Raw genomic sequence first — 20618 nt, 5'->3', positions numbered from 1 at the left:
AACGGAGGGGGCGGCACTTTTATACAGTTTAGTTTCCTCATAAATTCCTTATAAATTCCTCATCGTATTTTGCTTTTCTATTTTGAACGCATTTCCCCAAAGCTCCAACTTATAAAAAGAACTTGCATACACTCAAACAACGTTGCAAAAGAGTGGGTGGCTTGACAACTCTATCAACTGGACATGCCCAAGCATCAACAAGGCCTGAAGGAATTTGGGCGACAAAATTTGCAAAGGAACCATGTTTGCAAAACTATTTTACAACAATGTAGTAAAATCAACCACTAAAATGCTGGGTTTTGATTCAGGCATTGAAAAACATTTCCCTTTAAACCAAATTGCCCCCTTCTGTTAAAGGAGAGGAGGAGTGTGGAAAGATCTGCCCCCCCCAAAAAAAAAGGGGGGGGAAAGGTGCATATCACATACTAATCTAAGAAAAATACATTTCAGCAGTGTCTTTCTTGGGAGCAAACAGCCTCAATGGGTACAGGAAACTCAGCACATTTGTTCTTTCATTCAACTGAAGTCCAATTCATATGACCCTTTTAAATGTTGAGATGTGAACAACCGCTCACTAAATCTACACCCACCAGTTGGCATTGTTGCTGCATCCTATAGTCAAGGTTAAAGATGTGGTATAAGACATGTCATAGTGGAATAACTGCACCATCACTTCCCCCAGTTCTCATCCAGTTCACCAATCTCACCTGTTTTCAAGCACGATTCCAAGTGCTGGTGCTGACATTTAACGTGCTATATGGCTTAGGATCCAAGTAGCTAAAGAAACAACTTTGGCCCCAATAACCTGCCCAGGAGAAAGGTTTGAAAAACCTACTGAAGTTAAAATATGCAGCTATTTCTATCTGCTGTTTGGTATGACTGTTCTTACTGTATTTTTTCTTTGAAAAAAAAATTGAATTGTTTCGTGAATGATGGCATAGAGATCAATAAAAATAAAATTCCACACTCCCTACACCTAGCTAAAATCCTAGCAATCAACTAATAACACCAAAATACCATTTGGAAATAACATTGTTCACTTTATCCTGTGATACACGATTCACATTCAGGCTACAACAGCTGAGCATTTGCTGTTGTTTAACATAGGAGACCACATTATTACATACAACACTTTTCCACATTCGAGTCACAGTAATTTTCTAGTACTTCATAAAAGTAACTGCATGCCTTAATGCACTCCAGACAACCTGTAAAGCTATGAACATGCCTTTATTACTTGACCATATTCTCATATTGATATCTGTGAATACATCATGGATTATGAATAGCTGGAATCACTTGTGCATGGCCTGTTTCTAGAAATTGTCAACCAGAGTTATTTGGGACATACAATGAGCTACTTCGTAAGAAAGAATATTTGCCTAGATATTCATTCAGTTGATCTCAGATCCCACCAGTCCTAGTATTTGTCTTTCCCCCATAAACAACTAATAGTTGAATTTTATATCAATGAAATTGTGCTAAAGGTCATTGGACCATTTGCAATATGACTGCAGCACTTTTACACGTTTACCCTAAAGCCAAGAAAAAAGCCAAGGCTGGGATCCACCCCCACTCACATTCCAATACTTCCATGCATGCCAGAAGTCGTATGTTTTCTTCTGGTGGCACCCCATGTATTCTTGCAGGATGCCACTCTGAATGACTTCCCAATCCAGAAAGGGCTGTCAATGGAAGGAGGGAGCTTAAAAGTTCCTGTGCAGAAACAGAAGTCAACTGGTGGCAGATGGATCCTGCCCCTCCTCCTAGGCATCTAAAACGTTTGATGACATTGTCTTGCTTAAAATTTAGCAGTATCAAGAATTTACATGCTAGTTTAGAAACAGAGGACAAAAAGGAATAGCCTGCTTACTCCCAATCATGTTGCTGCATCACCTGTACAAAATATGCCTCTATGAGGGCTGCTCAGTTCTCAGTGAATACCACTGTTTAAATTACTTATGTATGAAAAAGCATTCTCAAAAGTTCATGGAAGTGCAGGCAATTCTTCCATGACAGAGTCATTATTGGAGTCTTCCAAATCTTCATTTTCAGACACTTCTGCTGTACGTTTCACACCCCTCTGTTGTGAAATGGCCATAATATATTTCATGTTATAACAGTTCCAGTCACAACTGTAGAGACAAAGACCATGGGGTGGGGGATTAGGTAGATTCAAAGCAGTGCATGTAAGAGCTTTCCTATGTTTATAAAAAGTAGCCAATAATCAGACCACTGTCAGCAACATACTACTTGCATTGGTTCACACATGCCACACTCATAGCTTAATTTCTCAAGGCAAACCTGAGAATGGCTCCAATGAAAAGTATTATGTTTGAGGCAATATGAAAGTTATGTCTGTGGATTTTAATTGATGATGCTTCATTGGCACACGCAACTAATTAACCACAATCTTTCTTACTAGCTGCTTCTGCAAGTAAACTCCATGTTGCAAGATGCTCTAATGTTGAATAACAAACCATCAGATCTAACATATATGGTGAGACTCTGGCCTGCCAGACTTTCCCCAAGCCCTTTCGCCACCCCAGCTTCACTTTCTCCATGCTCTCCTGCTGATCAGTGCAGACCAGTGAGGAAGGCGCATTTTTCATCCCCACAAAGACACACCGGAAGGGTGGAATTAAGACAATGGGGGGAAAGACCTCTTCCTGAACTAATTGGAACAGGCTAGCTATCGGGGGCTGTTTGTTAAGGGTATGAGATTATGAGTCCGGTATGTACTGTGTGTTTGTGTATGTGTGTGAATGGGGAAAGCATGTGTGTGTTCAATGATGGAGTACAGTAGTATGCAGCCCCCAACTACCTTCCCCGCCCCTGAAGGAATTTGGTGCTGGGAACAGGAGGGGTCCTTAAGGCACTTGACAGAACAAAATCACACAAAGCTAGAAGATCCCAGGTAAAATTCTCCCCAATACAATGCGGGATGTTAGGTGGAAGGAAGGGGAAAGGGAATTTTCATTAAGAAATGATCAATATTCTAGTCAGAGTCATCTCTTTCTACTGGGAAGAGAAATTATTTGAAAGAGAATGCAACTGAACAAAATACGTACAGTTTGGAAACGTCTTCAAAGTGACGCTGAATGCTCTTCTGAAGGAATTGGATGGTGGGCAGCAGTTTCTCTGACCTGCAAAAGCACACAAAAAAGTTAACTCTTGGTTTGTAAAAATCATTCTGTACATTTTAAGAATAAAAAGGGCTAAATTCAAAACTTCAAAGTGTCAAAGAACTGAGACAGCTGTGAATGGTGACTTGCAATGAATTCAAATTCACAGTCTAAAGAATGATATTTAATTTTCTAAAGCTAAGCAGATCTGGGCCCAACCAGTTCTAATGGGAAACCACTCCAAATTTCTTAGATAAGGGCAGGATACCAGTATGTCTTATTCTCTCTCTTCCCACACCTTATCCCCAAGGTCACTAACCTTGTTTTTAACTTGCATCCATGTAACATAAGCAACTTCTGAGTCCAGAGTAGATAGAATTCCAAATGACGAGATGTCTCAAAGGAAGAGGCTAAAAATTCTAGCATTTTTTCTATATACACTTCTGGAAGCATTGAGGAGATTACTTCAACTGTGGTTTAAAAAATAGTAAGTTATTAGTTTAAATCACATGTTCAAAATCTTAAGCCAAAAAAACCCAGTATATTCTATATGATTCATCACTAAGCTTTCCAGTTCCAAGTTGTTGTTTTTTAATTAAAAAAAGATATCTCCAGGCAAAGGAAATCCAAATCAATAAGCTGCCATACTGCACGATGCTATTCTTTCCATACTTCCCCCTTTTTCTAGATTCAGGTATGTTGGTCTGACGCAGACGAAATATAAGTTTGTTCTTAGTTAGTCTCTAAGGTGCTACTGCTATATATATATATATATATATATATATATATATATATATATATATATCCCCTCTTATTCTTGCACACATGTCAAGCACCTGAGATCATCTGGGACTTCATATACTTTCCCTTCTCCCTAATATATAGACAAACCAAGTATTGGAGACATCTTATAACTTCAGGAAATCTAGCTTTCTGCAACCACCACATTAGACTGGCAACAGAATTCCAGCTTACTTTCATTGTATGGAACAGTTTCTAGGACCTCCTGAATCAGTTTCTTCTCATTCAGTCGAAAAGACATGACAATTGCCTTGTTGTACTCCTTCTGAGCCAGTACTTTACGAATACTGCTAGGGGTGATGTCAATTTCTAGGTCGTATGGATCAAAGACCAGACTAGAGTCCAAAGAATAGATAAGAAGACCTTCTGTGGTTGTTGCTGCCCAGCTTCGTCCTACAAGAGAAATATTGCTTGTGCTAGTTAAAATTGTTCATGTCTGGAAGGAGCAATATTGGAAGATTATATTAGACAGCTTTTATAAACCAAGATCTTGAAGAATAAATCTACGTGTACAAACAACTTTATTCTTAAACTGTACTGGCTGGCATAAAACATGTACTTTCCACTAGTCAAATCAAAGTGCAAATAAGTGACAAATATCTAGTAATTATGATTAGTTATGCTGTTCTAGGGGTGAACTAAGACAGCCATCTCATTCCAAAGCAAGTAATGGTGGGAACTGTAGTTTAATTCAATTCCCAGTTCCTTTAACAAACTACAGCTTCCGTGACACTTTGGGGGAAGCCCTGTGCTTTAAATGTGTGGTGTGACTCTACCCTGCCCCTGTCACTGCAGATCCTTGTTTCTTCAAGTTTTCTTCACTACTCCTTCCTGCTGCAAATGAAAGGCAGAGGTCTGATTGGTTGCCTCTCAATGCTGATGGCAAGAGATGGATGCGCAAAACAGCATATGAGGAGTGTTAGGGAAAAGACTCAAGGCAGAGGCACAGCATGTGGAGGGCCAGGGGCGAATGATTTTGAGGGAGCACAAGCACACAGGGATCCCCACATGTTTCATATAGGCATCAATTTTGTGTGGATACCTATTTGGACATTTGGAAGGCTTATTAACCTATGTTTACTTTAAGATTTACTTACTAATGGTGGTCTATCTTTCGTATTATTTGTATATGCCAGTTATTATTATTTTTCTCTTCCCTCTTTCTCTTCTTTTATTTCCTCTTTTTCCTTGTTCTTCTCATTAAATTCACACACACAAAAAATAGCAATTTTTAAAAAGACAGCCCCTTCATTTCTTTTAAACCACCACAACCTGATCCTAAAAGCAGCACCATTGCCAGTTCCATTCTAAAAGCACCCACCGGTAGGAGAGAAGCGGAGGCAGGTCACTCTTATTTCTGGTTTAAAGGATCGAGAACTCATGTCACCTGAGACCAAGTAAAAGACAAATTCAGTTAACTTATTGTGTTAAATATTAATTTTGCATGTACAGTGGTACCTCTGGATGTGAACGGGATCCGTTCCAGAACCCCGTTCACATCCTGAAGTGAATGTAACACACGACTTTGTGTCTGCGCGTGTCACGTTTCACCGCTTCTGCGCATGACGTCATTATGAGCGTCTGCACATGCGTGAGCGGCGAAACCTGGAAGTAATGCATTCCATTGCTTCCAGGTTGCCATGGAGTGCAACCCAAAAATGCTTAACCTGAAGCGTATTCATCCCTTGGTATGACTGTACTAACCATGAGAATCCAAGTTAATTCCATTTAGTTAGCAGTCAGTATGGCAAGCCAGTTGCACTAGCATTTGTAAAAAATAAATATTTCTAAAAAGGTTTAAAACTGTTTGCCAGAGTTTAAACAGCATAGTAAAAACTACATTTTGGGCTGTGTCCAACACTGAAAGCTTCACACAACATACCTCCCTGCATGCAATGGAACTTCCTCTCACCTACCCACCAGTCCCCCCGACACACTCAAAATAAGTTTTTGGAGGGCTGGGGAACCCCTGGAGCAGCTTTTGCTGATGTACCAGAAAAAGAGAGGCAATGAAAGTCCTGTTGCACAAGTGGAACTCTGCTTGCGCAGTGCTGGATACAACCCATTTCCTTCCCTGTCATCACTGTCACTGAACACAGTACAGATTGTTGCAGTAATATCTAGGAATCTGCCTATCCTTCTGATTGCAACGTTGGATGGGGCTGATGGGAGCGAAAACAGATTAAGACAGGTAAACTGCAAGAGAACACAGGAAAAAGGCAACAGGGACCACTTCACAAAACAGGGATGGATGTGAAAAAGCTGGTGGCGACCACAGTGCTGGAGGCACTGAATCCCTTCCCTAGAACCATCACGGAATGTGAAACTGATGGCTGCATCGACCGCAGCATTTTGAAATCTTAAATTCCAAGCGCCCTTTCTCACACAATGGGTTTCACTTTTCAGGAGATGTCAAAAGAAGACAAAGTGCTATTAGCTGGACTCCCAGCTTAAAAAAAAGGTTTGATCACCGCTTTAGGAAGTAAAAGTGAGAAAGCATAAACAAAAGGCTTGCTTTGCATGTTCTCACCCTTTCCATTCCTCCCTGACTCAGCAAGGGAGCTTCCTAGCTCACAGAGTACCTGGCACACATGAAACAGCAGATAAGCTGAAAATTGTGAAATGGAAACAGATACCTCTTTTAACTCCCGGAAGAGGGATTGCAACATTATCATCATCCCCAGTTCCTTCATCTATTAATGCCATGCTACCAAATTCAGTCATTTTCCTGCGATCCAAGTACTCCTGTAAAATTGAAAAACAACAACAACATTGCAAAGCTTATATTCTTCAGGTAGAAGGCATGTGAATTCAGGTAAACTATTTGGAATTTCTATAATGTTTCAGAATATTTAAAGGGCTACAGCATTTGCTCAATCTCTATCCCTCCAAATCTAAGATGTGCCCATGCTTTCTGGATAAAAGTCAAGCACTAGAAAGACAACATTCATTCATACCAGAAATAGATTGGAATGTCATAACAAAATACTTTGGAGCACAGATTTGCATCACTTGGTCCAAAGACTGAATTCATTGACGGATTACAACTCAGGTTGCCACAGGGAAGCAGAAGCACAAACATACTTCTGTTTAATAGTGTCATATAGATCATACCCAAACATACACAAAAATGGGGGGGGGGGAATCAATCACTAACCTCCATTGCGTCCAAAGACAAGTTGCAAGATATTTCAAATTTCTTAATGAGCATCTGTTCCTTGACATGATAAATGCAAACAAACTTTGACTGCCCTCCTGCTAGAATACACTGCCCATCAGCTGAGTAACATAGAGTAGTAAAAGATCTGGGGAGGAAAACAAAGACATGTTAGATTTATGTTATAAGTCAATCCCTTCCACCAAGAGAGATATTCTGGTTACGCTGCAGATAGATGTCTGTTGTGCTACGAAATTAGGTCCTCATTTCTCTACCCAACCATTCCAACCATAGACATCTTAAAATCATTTCTTCATGAACTAAAGAGACTCAACACATAATAGAAAAAGGTCAGGATTGAAATAAACAATGTTGTGACAGCCTGAATACCATGATGATAATAATAATAATAATAATAATAATAATAATAATAATAATAATAATAATAATTTATTATTTATACCCCGCCCATCTGGCTGGGCCTCCCCAGCCACTCTGGGCGGCTTCCATAAAAACCAAAAATACAGTAAAATATCACACGTTAAAAACTTCCCTGAACAGGGCTGCCTTAAGATGTCTTCTGAATGTCAGGTAGTTATTAATTATAGTAGAGCCTTCTATTTTATTAGTGGGAGATTAAAAAAAAGAGAAAATACTCATATCGCCTGACATGTTCATCACTGTTTAAAAACCTACCTGCAATAAGTTATTTCTTTGCAAAAATTATCTGAATAAGTTATCTGAATACAGTCCTTCAAAACATATGCCTGCCATTCTCTTACTGCCTTTGACTGCTAACATGGTAAGAGGGGTGCTGAATGAGCTCTAACAAATTGCAAGGTTACCTTTCGCACAGCAACAAGTAAAACCTAAGACTCTGACTACAAGTCTGACTACAAGCTCATAGTTGATGGGAGCATTAAGTCAGATGACCACATCTTAAGAAGTTATCAAAACCAGATACTAATACAATCACATATGCACACTTTTATCTGCAGTAAGGAGACACATTTAATTTACAAAACGTCAACAGGACGCACAAGAAAGCTTTCAAAGGCAGCCAGCAATGCACAAGCTTCCTACTTCTCTATTAAAACTAGTCTAATAAAACTCAAGTTCACCAGATACACAGGTAGTTAATTCCAACAATTATATTAAGTATCCCTAATTCAAAGGAAGAGACCTAGTCCTCCTTAGAATAGGGTCACAAATGGGTTAGATGACACTGGAGATCCCTCCCAACCCTGTGATCAAATAGTCAACCTACTTATGTAACAAGCAAATAGAAAGAGAACCCATCCAGTTGACGCTGACACAAAACCCCACACATACGTGATAAAAAATAATTTAAGTTTCACCACCACCCCTGCTCTCCCCTTCTATCCATCCCTGACCTTATACTGTACTCAACACTAATGTCTCATAACAAATGTAACTGATCTGTAGAAAAGGCTTTACAACCTGAAAAAAGAGACAAGGCATGTACTTCTGTAAACCAAGAAAATTTTTTTTTTTTTTTTTTAAGGCTACCTACTTCCCCTTAGCAGATTGTTTGGCGGTTATTTTGTCCAGCTCTTTTCTGCCCATCTGAAGGTCATGTCGCCCTACAATTGATCCAGTCTGCACAGCATTTTCATGGTCCCAGAAAGTGATCTGTCCATCCAAGGAAGCAACTGCAAGTTCACTGCCATCCGGACGAAAAGCAACAGCGAGCACTGAAAAAGGTAAGGGAGCAAAACCAAAAGTCACGCCTTCCTGTATGTACATTTCGGCCACATTGCCCTCAGTTGTTAAAAAACACACACAGATAAACTCAATGAAACCAGATTCAGAACTTCCAGAAATCACACATGAACCCACACGCTCAACACATAACATATCCATCGTCACAAAGACTATATATAACACTGTGCTGTATAAAGTCGTGCTGAAACATAACCATTTATCCTGGCATTTTTTTCATTTCTGAACCTTTTGCAGTTTACATTTAAAAGCAGGTACTGCTGACACCTGCTGTACTGGGTTGGTTGGTTTTTAATGCAAATGTATTTGTATTGCCAAGCTTTTATACAATGGAGATTCAATGACTGCATTTACTCATTTTAATATGAATCTTATAATGCTTGCTCATTGACTGTTTCTCATCTGCTCCTTCAGCTTGTTATTATAGTATTTATTGCAGTTTATGGTGCACTGCATGTTTTGCAACCTGCCCTGGGACTGGGCAACAAAGAAGGGAGAGACAGAAATGCTTCAAGTAAATACAAGTAAACACAGATGTACTTCCTGACAAATTAAGTTCCAGTCGTGAGGAAAAAGCTGCATTACATGCAAGCTTTCTTCCCAGAACCTAGGACCAACTGAAGCTTTAACCAGCCACCCAACAGCACATGGAGAACATAGCTGCCTGCATTCGCACAAGAGATTTCCAAGGGACTCACCATCCGAGTTCAGTGCCAGTGTTTCCCTGGTCCTCCAGCTATCCAGCATATCCCACAACCTGACTGTCTTATCCCAAGAGGCACTTGCTAGGGCACACTTGACGGGATTAAAACACAGGCTACTGATGGGGCCTTCATGACCAGCTAAGACCTAATGGAGAAAAGCCAATTTGATTTCTTTTATACATGTTGGTTTACACAGGATCTTATACAGGGAAAACAATAATCCACAGATGGAACTATATGCATACAAAATGCAAAAGTTGCACATTAGAGATTTCATTACTGGGTTGCAATTCCCAACATTTAAAGTTACTATAGTATATGACTTTTGGGCCACATTTAAAATCAGCAAAGCACATGACCAGATCCTTCTAATGCACCTTCAAATCAGTGCAAGGATCCAGGATCACAAGCGCTAGGACTTTCAATACAGCAACACTAGAACAATCACTGTATCGCCATCACAGCTGTGGATCAGCAATGCAAGACACGACTATTTGGCAACAGATATCATTGCCAGATTCAGCACGGCAGCACACACAGAACAGCTAACATACAGGGGATACTTCCTTATATTGAATGATCATAATGGGAGTGAAAATGATAGGCAGACCTCTCCACTTGCTCTACAAAGGATTCTGTTGAAACTATGAAGACACAGGGAACACCAAGTGGGTACAGCTGTGCCGATCAATAGGGTTTGATGTTAGAAGCTGAATTTATATGCAAAAACTGAACATTAGCTAGTAAGATAAATTAAAGATGTGCCTATTTTTAATCATGCTCAACTCACTCAAATTCAATGATTGTTTTCAATCCTGCAAATATATATGGTCTCTGCTCTAAGGATGGAGTCAGCCTCAATTAAAAGCAGTTTCAAAAGGAATTGAGACAACCAGAACAAAATGTCTCTTACATCTAAGAGTCGCCCACTCTGCACTGACCACACAAATACTTCAAAGGAGTCCTGAGAACCAGCTGAAACAATCTCGCCACTGGAGTCCACAGCCAAGCAAGAGAACTGAGTTGGTCGTGGGGAAGTGAAGGTGCGGAAATTGCGGTACCTGTTTAAAACATGCAGGAATGTGATTTAAGGAAGAACTTTGGTGCCTGTATACTATTCTAGGTAAAAGTCCCTCAGTGATATCACAAAAAGTGATGGAATATCCCAAGTGATGGAATATTTATACAACCAAAGCCTAGGCTTCTCCTCAATGGAGAAGGCTAGGCTTTGGTTGTTTCTGAAACTGGGTGCAATTTTTCTATTGGATACTTTCAAATTATGAAATGCTCACATGACACAATGGCACAAAAGGAGTGTACCACATCTAACCAAACAACATTCTAGATATTAATTAGAAATATTCCCTCTAAATTATCTGGTTTTCCACTCCAAGCTCAGGGAAGAGAGAATTTTGCTAGGGGGGTAAAAGAATAATTTACCTGTGCAAATCAAAAGCTCGAACTGTCCCATCTAGGGAAGCACTCAGAATGACATATCCTGAAGCAGTAAATGTTACGGCAGATATACTGCTTGTATGTTCTGTAAAGGTTACAAAACAGAAACCACTGCTGGTGTTCCACACCTTCACCTGAAAATAAAACAGAAAATGCTCCAGTAAGTTTCAGAAATATTCCTTTTCTGGGACTGACACAGTATTGAGATTCAAGTCTCTGAAAGAACATTCTAGTACACCACACTTAGCAGAGCTAAACTTCCAGGGAAGTTAAGCAAGTCATTCAAAATCACACATGCAGAAGCCCAAGGACATGAATTTATCATTTTGTCGTCAGCTGGAAACATCACTGACAACATGATCTGGCCAGACATTACGAGTCGCTACAGCCAACCAAGAACGTGATCAACTTCCATGTTACACAGCTTTGCTTCTGCTCCAAATATACACTAATGTCTTCTTTCTAAAAAATAATGCAAGCATCACCCATAGCAAACAGGAGTGACAACATATCCAAAATAAATTAAGGTTCCTAGCTCCTAGAAGCTTTAAGAGCTCCTTTCTTAGTATCTTTATAGTATATGCCCAGAAATTGCAGATTTTAGAGAGTTACAAACTCCATGCTCAATAACATGCGGCAGACTTACTTTCCCATCATCTCCGCCAGTGACTAAGTACTGCCCATCTGGAGAATATGCAAGAGAAACCATGCTGTTGAAATGGCCTTGCTGCTTCAGCACATAGGACTCGCTCTGCCATTCCCAAACCAGAAGCTGCCCCAGACCTGTAAGGATAATGACAAGTAGTTCAGACTCAAATACAACTATTCAATCTATACATTTTCCTGCATCACCAACACACACAAAGCTATGTCTGTAAATTGCAATTAATGAATTCAGAAATACGGTGGGTGTAAGAACTGCACCAATCAAGACTGACCAAACTGGATTAGCATTTCACCGCTCTCAGGGTTCAAATGGATTCTTATTTTTTACACAAGCTTGTGCTTGCCCATATTCACAAGGACAACATGATGCATGAACTGGCAATGCAACACACATTGCCATGACCAAGCCTTATGAGGAGGAATGGTTGAGGAAGCTGGGTATGTTTAGCCTGGAAAAGAGGAGATATGATAGCAACCTTCAAATATCTAAAAGGCTGCCACATGGAAGATGAAGGAAGCTTGTTTTCTCCTGCTCCAGAGGCTAGGGCCCAAACCAATGTATTCAAGTAACAAGGAGATTCTGACTCAACCTGCTATTGTTCGTGATTTCATAACCCAGCTTGATAAAGAAATGGATCCAACCTCCCTAATTTTGCCTGGATGTGATAACTTTCCAAAGTCTCTAAAGGAGCGATCATATGCACAAGAAGCTGACGCAAAGCAAGCTGGTGTAGGTTAAGAGAGCATGAAGTGAAACCTGATCCAAACACTATCGAACAGTGGGGCTGCTGCTCTGCCTGAGCACAGCAAGCCTTTCAAGGTGTATTCTATGGCAGGGCATGCAACCAAACTGAATGGGCTCAGGATCCAGCCTTAGTCGGAGAGAGGGCTTGGCTTACCAGCTTCACCTCACCTGGCTGAACCTCGACTGAGCAAGGATAAGCAAGTTATGCTACGGTGTCTTCAACAGAGTCAGCATTGGGGACTTAACACCAGCAGAGCTGAAGATTTAAGCTTCTCATCCCAGCAGCCCCCAATTTATATCTAAAGGAATTTCCACAGATGAAGTGTGTCAAAGGGTTCTCTCAACATAACTGATTGTATAAACAGGCCCTCATTCAACTGTGTGTCTCATAGTTACGCACCTGCACACCCAAAAGCAATCCAGTCACCAGTACTGTTGATAGAAATAGATGCGATCCTTTGGTCCGAAATGCTAAGTAGCAAAAAGAAAGAAAGAAACTGCTTAAAGCGAAGCATTTGGGTGCCCATGCTAAAATTTCACACCCATATAAAATAATGCATTATTAAGTCATAAGAACCTGTAGATGAAGAAAGGACACTAATACCAGTATCACTCTGTCCAAGCTTATAAAGCAGAAATTGCTTTTAAAGGAAAAAAAGATTTGTTCTTTCTCTAGAACTACATTTCTCTATAATGAGCAATATCCATACTTACCTTAAAGAATGGATGAGATTGAATTCTGGAAGTTCATGGAGGTGAAAAATTCCAGACGCGAAGCCAGTGACTAGTAGGTGAATTTTCTTGTGGTAAGCTGCAGCTGTCAAGGTGTTAAAATCACCTTCTTTGTTGAAAAAGTATCTGAGAAAACAATTGAAATATGCTACTGACATGCGTTTAATGCAGGGCATATTTACCACTCAATTAATTTCATAATACACCAGCAAAAGACCAATGGTACTCTGACATTTTGGACATGAAGTAAAAACAAGTGAAGAAAGGTAGCCATCTATTAAAAATCCAAGCAACATCCAACCCACCACTTTTGTAAAAAAAACAAAAAAGATGCTATAAAAAAGTCAAAGGAAGAAACAATGTTGTGGTTAACACTGGATACCACCAGCAGTAGCTTCCACCTGCCCACGAACTGTCAGGCACAGTGGGGACTTGGCAGCAGAGCAATGCTTGCCCCCCACTGGTTAACCAGTGAATCAGGGGATAGAATTGCTCGGTATGGCATTTTTCTGTTCCACCTCTAACATGTCCACTTCAGATCCTGCCACATTGACAGGGGAAGTCTGAGCCTGTTTCTTATTAACTGGATGCTTGTTAAGGCAGTGTTGTCCACCACAAGGGGAAGTCTAAGTGCTTTCAGTTGAACATGCTTGGAGATTGTGGTGTGGGAAATCTTCACACTTTAGAAGGTTAGAATGCCATAATCCTAATCAATAGTCATGCCTGCAGCACATTCATAGTGTGACAATAAGACAGTCTAATGGAATTGTTTTGTTTTCATATACACTGGCTTTGACTACATGACCAAGCTCCTGGTTGCAACATATTCCTCCTTTTCTCTCTGGAAGATCACTTACTTGGCAGCACATGAGTATTTTACTCTCTTTCCCTTCTCTTTTTTCTTATGTGTGCTGGCTTTCCCATGGACCTCTTTGCCCTTCTGTTCTTCCATCAACTCTTCATCTAGGCCTTCTGCCAATTCTGCCTTGTCTTCAGTTTGATCTTTTGGGGGTCGAGCTTTCAAACCATCTAGTTCTGTATCACACTGCCAGACACACAAAGCCCCATCTCTGCTGACAGTGTACAACTGGAACACCAAAACATAATGGTTAACATCATTGCACGACTATAATGAGCCTTAAGCAGATGAGCTAAACAAACATTTGATGTCACTACACTCAACGGAGAGTCGAAAGGATACTTAGCTCAAAAGACTGCAATTCTCTAAGAATAAAATGTTATTTCATGAAACTGTAAAACAGAATCTTGTAAGCTACTTGGACTTACAAGGGGGGAAATGACCACAGTTCAGCGAAAAAGCATCTCCCTTGCAACATAGTCATGCAGATCCCCAATTCAATCCCTCATGTCTCCAGATAGAGCTGTGAAAAGCTCCTGCCTAAAAGCCTGGAAACTCACTACCAGTCAGTATAGACAAGACTGAGCCCGATAGATAAATAGTTAGATTCAGTATGAGCCAGCTTCCTGTGTACCTAATTACAAAGACATTATCTTTCAATTTGAACTTATTTGAGAGAAAGCAAGCTTAGATGTGAGATGCCTAATAAACTGAATTTTTAGACAAAATATAAAGCCTTGTTGGGATCCTACTTTATTGTTATCTTACGTTTATTGTACACTATTGAGCTCCGCTGTATACATACATTCTAAATATAAACATTAATTAACAGCCAATGTCCATAACAGCCAATCCATAACAGGCCCCTTCTGGACTTAGAAATATGGGAACATAATATATCTGAGGTGCTGATTGCTGGCTTATTTCTGGGCACCCAGGACATCAGTTCTGGGCACGTTTTTAAAGAACTGCCACTGCCCCCCAGATAAGCAATCTGCAGAAGACCCCTACAGTATGTAAACACCTTGAGGAAAGTAGGCTATACACAGCCTTTCATTGACTTATGCCATATAATTATCCAAAAGCAAAGTACACTAACCATAAAAACCAATGCAATATATATATATAAGAGGTACATACATCTAGACTGTTTCCTTCAAAAAAACAGGCAACAATTGCATCCTTATGACCTCCCAATGCATAATAAATCAGATTGGCCCATCGCTCTGCTCCAAACACCCACGTCGACATATCTTTGCTTCCTACTGCAAAACATCTAGAATAAAAGAATCGTGGTTAGAACATCTCAAAAACTACATCATAGTGGATATGTCAACAAGCAGTTTATACTGCTCAACTCTCTATTGAGAGTGAGAGGCCTTTGCAAAGATAGCAAGGAACGAAGAGACAGATTTGGATCCAAAGGTTCACTGCCACTGGAAGGAAATCATGGCATTCCAAACCACAGTTCCCAGTTCCCGCCATCTGAGTGGATAGTCTCTCCAGTTTAAACTGGGAAAAGGCATTTGGTCGATCCCTTACTGCTATTAGCCAAAGTGTGTACATGTGAATATACAAAACAGAGGCAATTGAAATAGATCAGTGGACACTTAATGATATTAGAAACTGATTTAAGTAAACTTTTATAGACAGTGAATTTGGAGAAATACATTATATTTATTTGAAAGAGGAGAAAATTAAGGAGTCATTTTTAATATATTTCAACAACCCTTTTTTAAAGAATGGAATATTTGTATGGAACGATGGAAATGATTGCATTACAAATCTTAAGTTGGATTCAGAGATCCATGAGAGGATTTCTGTTCAATAAATGGGATGTTTCCAGGTCTAATTCACAGAAGAGTGGGGAAGGTGATTTTCATTGGTCCTTCTCTGCACATATACACCTCAACTACTCTGGAGGGTTGGGGAACCTCTGGAACAGTGTCAGAAGTGGCAGCAGAGAGCTGTAGGAGGAACAGATTTAAAAAAAGTGTGTCCCTCTTTCTATTCAGGGAAGCTTGGGCTTGACTGCAACACCTTCCGTGTAGAGAAATAATATTTCCATTTGCAGACAGGTTCTGCTGGACCCAACCCTCTATGCTTACTTTAATAAAAATTGTTTATTAACTCAGGAGTTAACAAAATCTCTATTAATGAATGAAAAATGTGGACAATGGAGAATCCTGAAACAATAACCTGAACTTTTAGCATTACTGTTAAGGGAATTTATGAGATGAGGCACTGCCTAAATACACTCTCCTAAAAAGAGCAATGCAAGATTTTCTTTTCTTTTCTTTTTGCAATGCAAGATTTTCAAAATTATCAGCAGATACAATCAACCCAAGTCGCATTGGCTTTCAATGTATTTGCTCATTTTCTATGTTGCCTTGGTAAACTGCATATATTAAAACTTACTTAGAATCATCTGTCCAATCAATGCATGTTGTTTCGTCATATGCACCATAGTAAGTTGTGTCAAGGACAAACGCATTAAATTCTCGCTTTTTTCCTGGGGCATGGTACATCAGAGCAACGTTCTCCTTTGTGACCACAAATTTCCTGTTTAACATAATATGAAAAAAGAACTTAACATACATAATTATTCAGCAGAGAAATAAAAATGAACAAGATGACGCCAAGCGCATGTATTCAGATAATGCAGTAGAATTGTGCAGGTTTCCAAGGTTTATATATCTACACACATACATAAACATAAGCGAAAGTCTGTATTTACAGCTAGATAGTTATTTGTAATTATTTTGTCACCAGACACTTTTGTACAAGAAGCATATTGATTTGGGGTGTATAAAGGTGATCCAGTAAAAAAGGTCACGTTTCCTACTGTGTCTATTACTTCCCAACTCCTATGATAAGCAAAATTCATTTCAACAACTGGTACAACTATCACTTATACATACAAAAAAAGAAATAAACACAAAACCAGGAAGTTTCTCTTACTTTCCATTTGGGGAAAAACAGACACTGTGCACAGGTTTCTGAAAATGGAACTGATGAATGACAGATTTACTGATCAAGCTGACAAGTAAGGCAGCCCCCTCTGTTGGAAAAAGAACAAATAGATTGAGCATCATTTATATTCAGCCCAATTTCAAACTCAAATTTCTAAATGAAATAAAAGAGTCATGTTATTCAAAGGACTATAATAAAAGCAAACAACATTTTTTGCCTTGATTGTAGAACATAATATATAAAAGATAGTTATACTTAAAATGAATCTAACTGTAACTTATATTTCTGTTAAAAATTTCTGATACTGCTTGAATTCTTTTTCATTATATTAAAAATCTAAAATACCTTCATCAACTAATATAGCAAGATTTCCATCTGGAGAGAGTCCCACACATGCGACATTGTACTGGGTTGCCAGTGGTAATGTTTCAGACTTGTTACTGGGAGAGAAGAGGGTGAAAGAATCAATAAAACGTCCAAACAGTGACAGAACTGTATGCAAAATGCTAATCTGTTATACACCTCTGCCCAATCCAGGAAGTGTGAATCGCACATAGAAATACATTTCTGCACACAATACCATGTTTCTCAGGCCAGATTTCCTTTATGTCATCCCACATGTATGAAGAGGAGTGGGACATAGCTACATCCTTCCCAGTGTGAATGCAGTGTACTATTCATTAGCCCATTTTATAACTTTGATAATGGAGCACATTCTTTCACTATAGTGGAACAACAGAAGAGACCCAGAAACAGACCCAAGTAGCCCTTTTTAACAGTCTGTGTTGTATGCAGAGGCTCAGTACCTCTAGTGATCATCTACTCTTTGAGAAAGCTCATTTATAAAGACAATGAAAGAAGATGAATACTTTTTCAAGTCAAAGACGGTAATTCTGTTTCCCACAGGACTCATCAGAGAGTTCCCATCTGGAGTGAAATTCAGGTTTCCATGTCGGTAGACTGTACCCAGCAAGTTGGAGAACTGAAAAGAGAGAGAAGCGAAGTGAATGCAGACTTAACCAGTAGTTGGTCTCTAAGGTGCTACTGGACAATTTTTTAATTTTTTTATATAAATACCTATGAAGTTTCAAATAGTACAAACCAGTGAGGGGATAAATTAAGAGGATATAGTGCAGAAGCAGCCAATGTGGGGCCCTCCAGATGTTGTTGGACTCCCATCAGCCCTTGACAACATGGTCAATGGTCAAGGATCACGAAAGTTGCAGTCCAACATCATCTGGAGATCACAGCATTGTCTACCTGAATAACTGATGGGATGAAAGAAGAGTATTTGACTTGTAGCCAACTCATTCTCCCAACCACAGGGAGGATGTGCACAGATGCGTCTATCTGTCAAGTAGGAGGAAAAGACGGGAGTTTTGCAAGGAAAAAAGGCAGCTAGGGGATAGAAAAGATGGTGCAAATGGAAGTCAACATTAATGTTCAATTTCAACGATTTGTAGCATGCCAAGTACCAGAGTCAGCTAGTTAAGCAACACATAAAGATAGCAAATTTTGTGTGCATTTGCCAGATTATGAGCAAATGCGGATAGTCGGCAGTGGCGGAGGTCGGCAGGAGAGTTCCTGGCTTCCAAGAGGATTAAAGCTGGACACGCTACTCGAGCAATTTGGCAAGATAACGATTAAAAGGAGCAACAGGAAGGGAAAAGGAGGACAGGGATCACATACTCTCCAACATTTCTCCAGTGAAAACAGGGACATCCTAAGGAAAAGTGGGACAGTCCGAGGTCAAATCAGAAACCTTATCTAAATCAGGGACGCCCCTGGGAAACAGAGACGCTTGGAAGGTCTGGGATCAAGCGGCCGCCCAGAGGCTGGGCCCTCAAGAAACGGGCAGCGACGGGCTCCTCTTGCCAGACCAAGGGCTGCCCAAGCTCCGAGACCCCCGGCCAGAAAGGACGAAGCCCCCCGCCCTGTAAGCGAACCTTGTAAGCGAACTTCATCCCCGCGCAGATTCCGGCACTCGGTCGGCAAACACATGGGCAGCACGAGTCGGCCGGAAGAGCCGCTTCGTTTTGCTTCCGGGTTCAGAACATTTCCAGGGCGACCTATCTGCTCTCTTTCTCTCGCTCTCTCTGCCGGCTCCTGTTGCGTCACTCAGACAGGGAACCGAAAGCTCCCGGAGACTCGCACTCCGCGTTCCGAGCAACATTCCTCCCCTCCGCTGCCGCCCCAACCCGTGTATAATTTGGGCCGGTGGGGAGCAGCGAGGTGCGGCTCATTTAAAGGCTGCTTTCTTGAGCACTCTTTCTCGAGAGCATGCCTCGAGTCATTATTTATTATGGTTTTTTAAAATAAAAAATACGTTCTTTTTTCCATACAAGTAGGAGGGTGCTTGTTTCCTTACGCTTTTATAGCGGCAGGGCAGTGGAAGCAAAATCTGCGTTATGGTCGCAAGCTGTAAAAAGTAAAGTGAGCTTAAAATGCAAAAGCGCCCACGTGGCCAGGTTTACTGTTTTCCATCAGGATTGGCACGCGGTCTTTTGCTTTTATTTCAACGTGTCAGGAATGTAGCAGCTGTGCTAAGGATGAGGTAGAGATTGGGAGGGGTGTCGTTTTGTGGCTCACAACTTAATGCACGTGGTCATCCGAAGGGCATAAGCTACTAAATCCGATGTCTAAAATTATCCAGCTGCCCCACTGGCGAGAGAGCCCAGATTTTGACTGCGGTTGTTAGAGCCAGACTAAGACGTCTTGCTGGCTGAAGCCCAGCAGCAAATGGCACTTTCTCACCCGCAAGCACGACATCTACTACTGGCGAAGTTATTTTAGCATCTGAAACCTTGCCCTTCTCGAAACCCCACGGAGAACCTCAGCTTCCCTGTCAGTAAAAATACAAGTTTTTAAAAATAATTAAAAAAAACTAGCAAATTTCTATCTATCCAAAATAAGCTGCTTCACTCTTGCCTATTAGTAAAGCCCGGAGAGGATAGCATCGCAGTCATTGCATGGGCACCACAGCCTATTACACCCTCTCCCATAAGGAGATGATGTACACACTATTTTAGCCCTTTTTAAACACAAAGGGTAATTTTTAAAATTAATACCAATATAGAAGTGGGTCCTGTGCAGAGTGTCATAATGACTGATACCTACATACATAATTTTATTTGTAAGCCGCCTTTCCATAGCTAAAACCATGCTCAAGTTGGCTTAACATTTAAAAAATGTATACAGTATAACAAAAATAGTAAAGAATAAATAAGACACATCAAAAAGTACACAACTAAAGAGAACAGTTTACACATTAAATCATTAATCTAAAAATAAAGATACAAAAAAATAGTATCAGTAACACCAACAACCCCCCGCCCCTGCCTAAATAATACCCCAACCCAATAATGATGAGCTGTGTATCAGATGGAAAACTTTTGTGGATTTCTTGAGAATGGAATCTCAATCCTGGATCAAGTACTGTTTTTAAAAAGGGTGCTCTTGGCACAGGTCAGAGGTAGCTAGCAAGATTTAGTTTATGAATTCCAGATTCCTACCATAGTCTGCTTTTCAATATGAACTAGATCAACCATCATTATACTGTCACTTTTATTTGTAGTGTACAACTAATTTTATCCAAAGTTAAAATGTAAAACTGGAAGAAAAATTATCCTTAAAGTAAATTAGTCCCCAAATGCTTATT

General features: G+C 40.2%; 1 protein-coding gene across 1 annotated transcript; it reads right to left on the bottom strand.

Annotated features, from left to right (window-relative positions):
* Window positions 1-1211: 1211 nt before the first annotated feature.
* Window positions 1212-19031, bottom strand: PWP2 (PWP2 small subunit processome component). The gene is made up of 21 exons (XM_053386855.1): window positions 18907-19031; window positions 17830-17942; window positions 17306-17400; window positions 16949-17048; window positions 16406-16549; window positions 15128-15263; window positions 13986-14215; window positions 13111-13254; window positions 12797-12867; window positions 11632-11768; window positions 10971-11119; window positions 10444-10591; window positions 9525-9675; window positions 8618-8798; window positions 7084-7231; window positions 6563-6671; window positions 5248-5313; window positions 4101-4319; window positions 3445-3595; window positions 3072-3146; window positions 1212-2135 (listed from the first exon to the last, which is right to left on the bottom strand). Exons 1-21 carry the CDS (start codon window positions 18922-18924, stop codon window positions 1988-1990), a joined length of 2733 nt encoding a protein of 910 aa, XP_053242830.1. The 5' UTR covers window positions 18925-19031; the 3' UTR covers window positions 1212-1987.
* Window positions 19032-20618: the final 1587 nt, after the last annotated feature.

Source organism: Podarcis raffonei, chromosome 4 (assembly GCF_027172205.1).
Source record: "Podarcis raffonei isolate rPodRaf1 chromosome 4, rPodRaf1.pri, whole genome shotgun sequence".
In the NCBI taxonomy this organism is placed as follows: Eukaryota; Metazoa; Chordata; class Lepidosauria; order Squamata; family Lacertidae; genus Podarcis; species Podarcis raffonei.
Note: the sequence above shows the minus strand (reverse complement) of the source record. Positions and strands in the feature narration are given on the sequence as shown.

What these genes read in the sequence shown, in the direction of transcription:
- PWP2 (XM_053386855.1), bottom strand. An exon ending in ACCGTCTTTGACTTGAAAAA is followed by an intron (nt 17,401 to 17,829) that starts GTATTCATCTTC and finishes CTTCTCTCCCAG; the next exon opens with TAACAAGTCTGAAACATTAC. An exon ending in TTTGAAGACGTTTCCAAACT is followed by an intron (nt 2,136 to 3,071) that starts GTACGTATTTTG and finishes TTGTCTCTACAG; the next exon opens with TTGTGACTGGAACTGTTATA.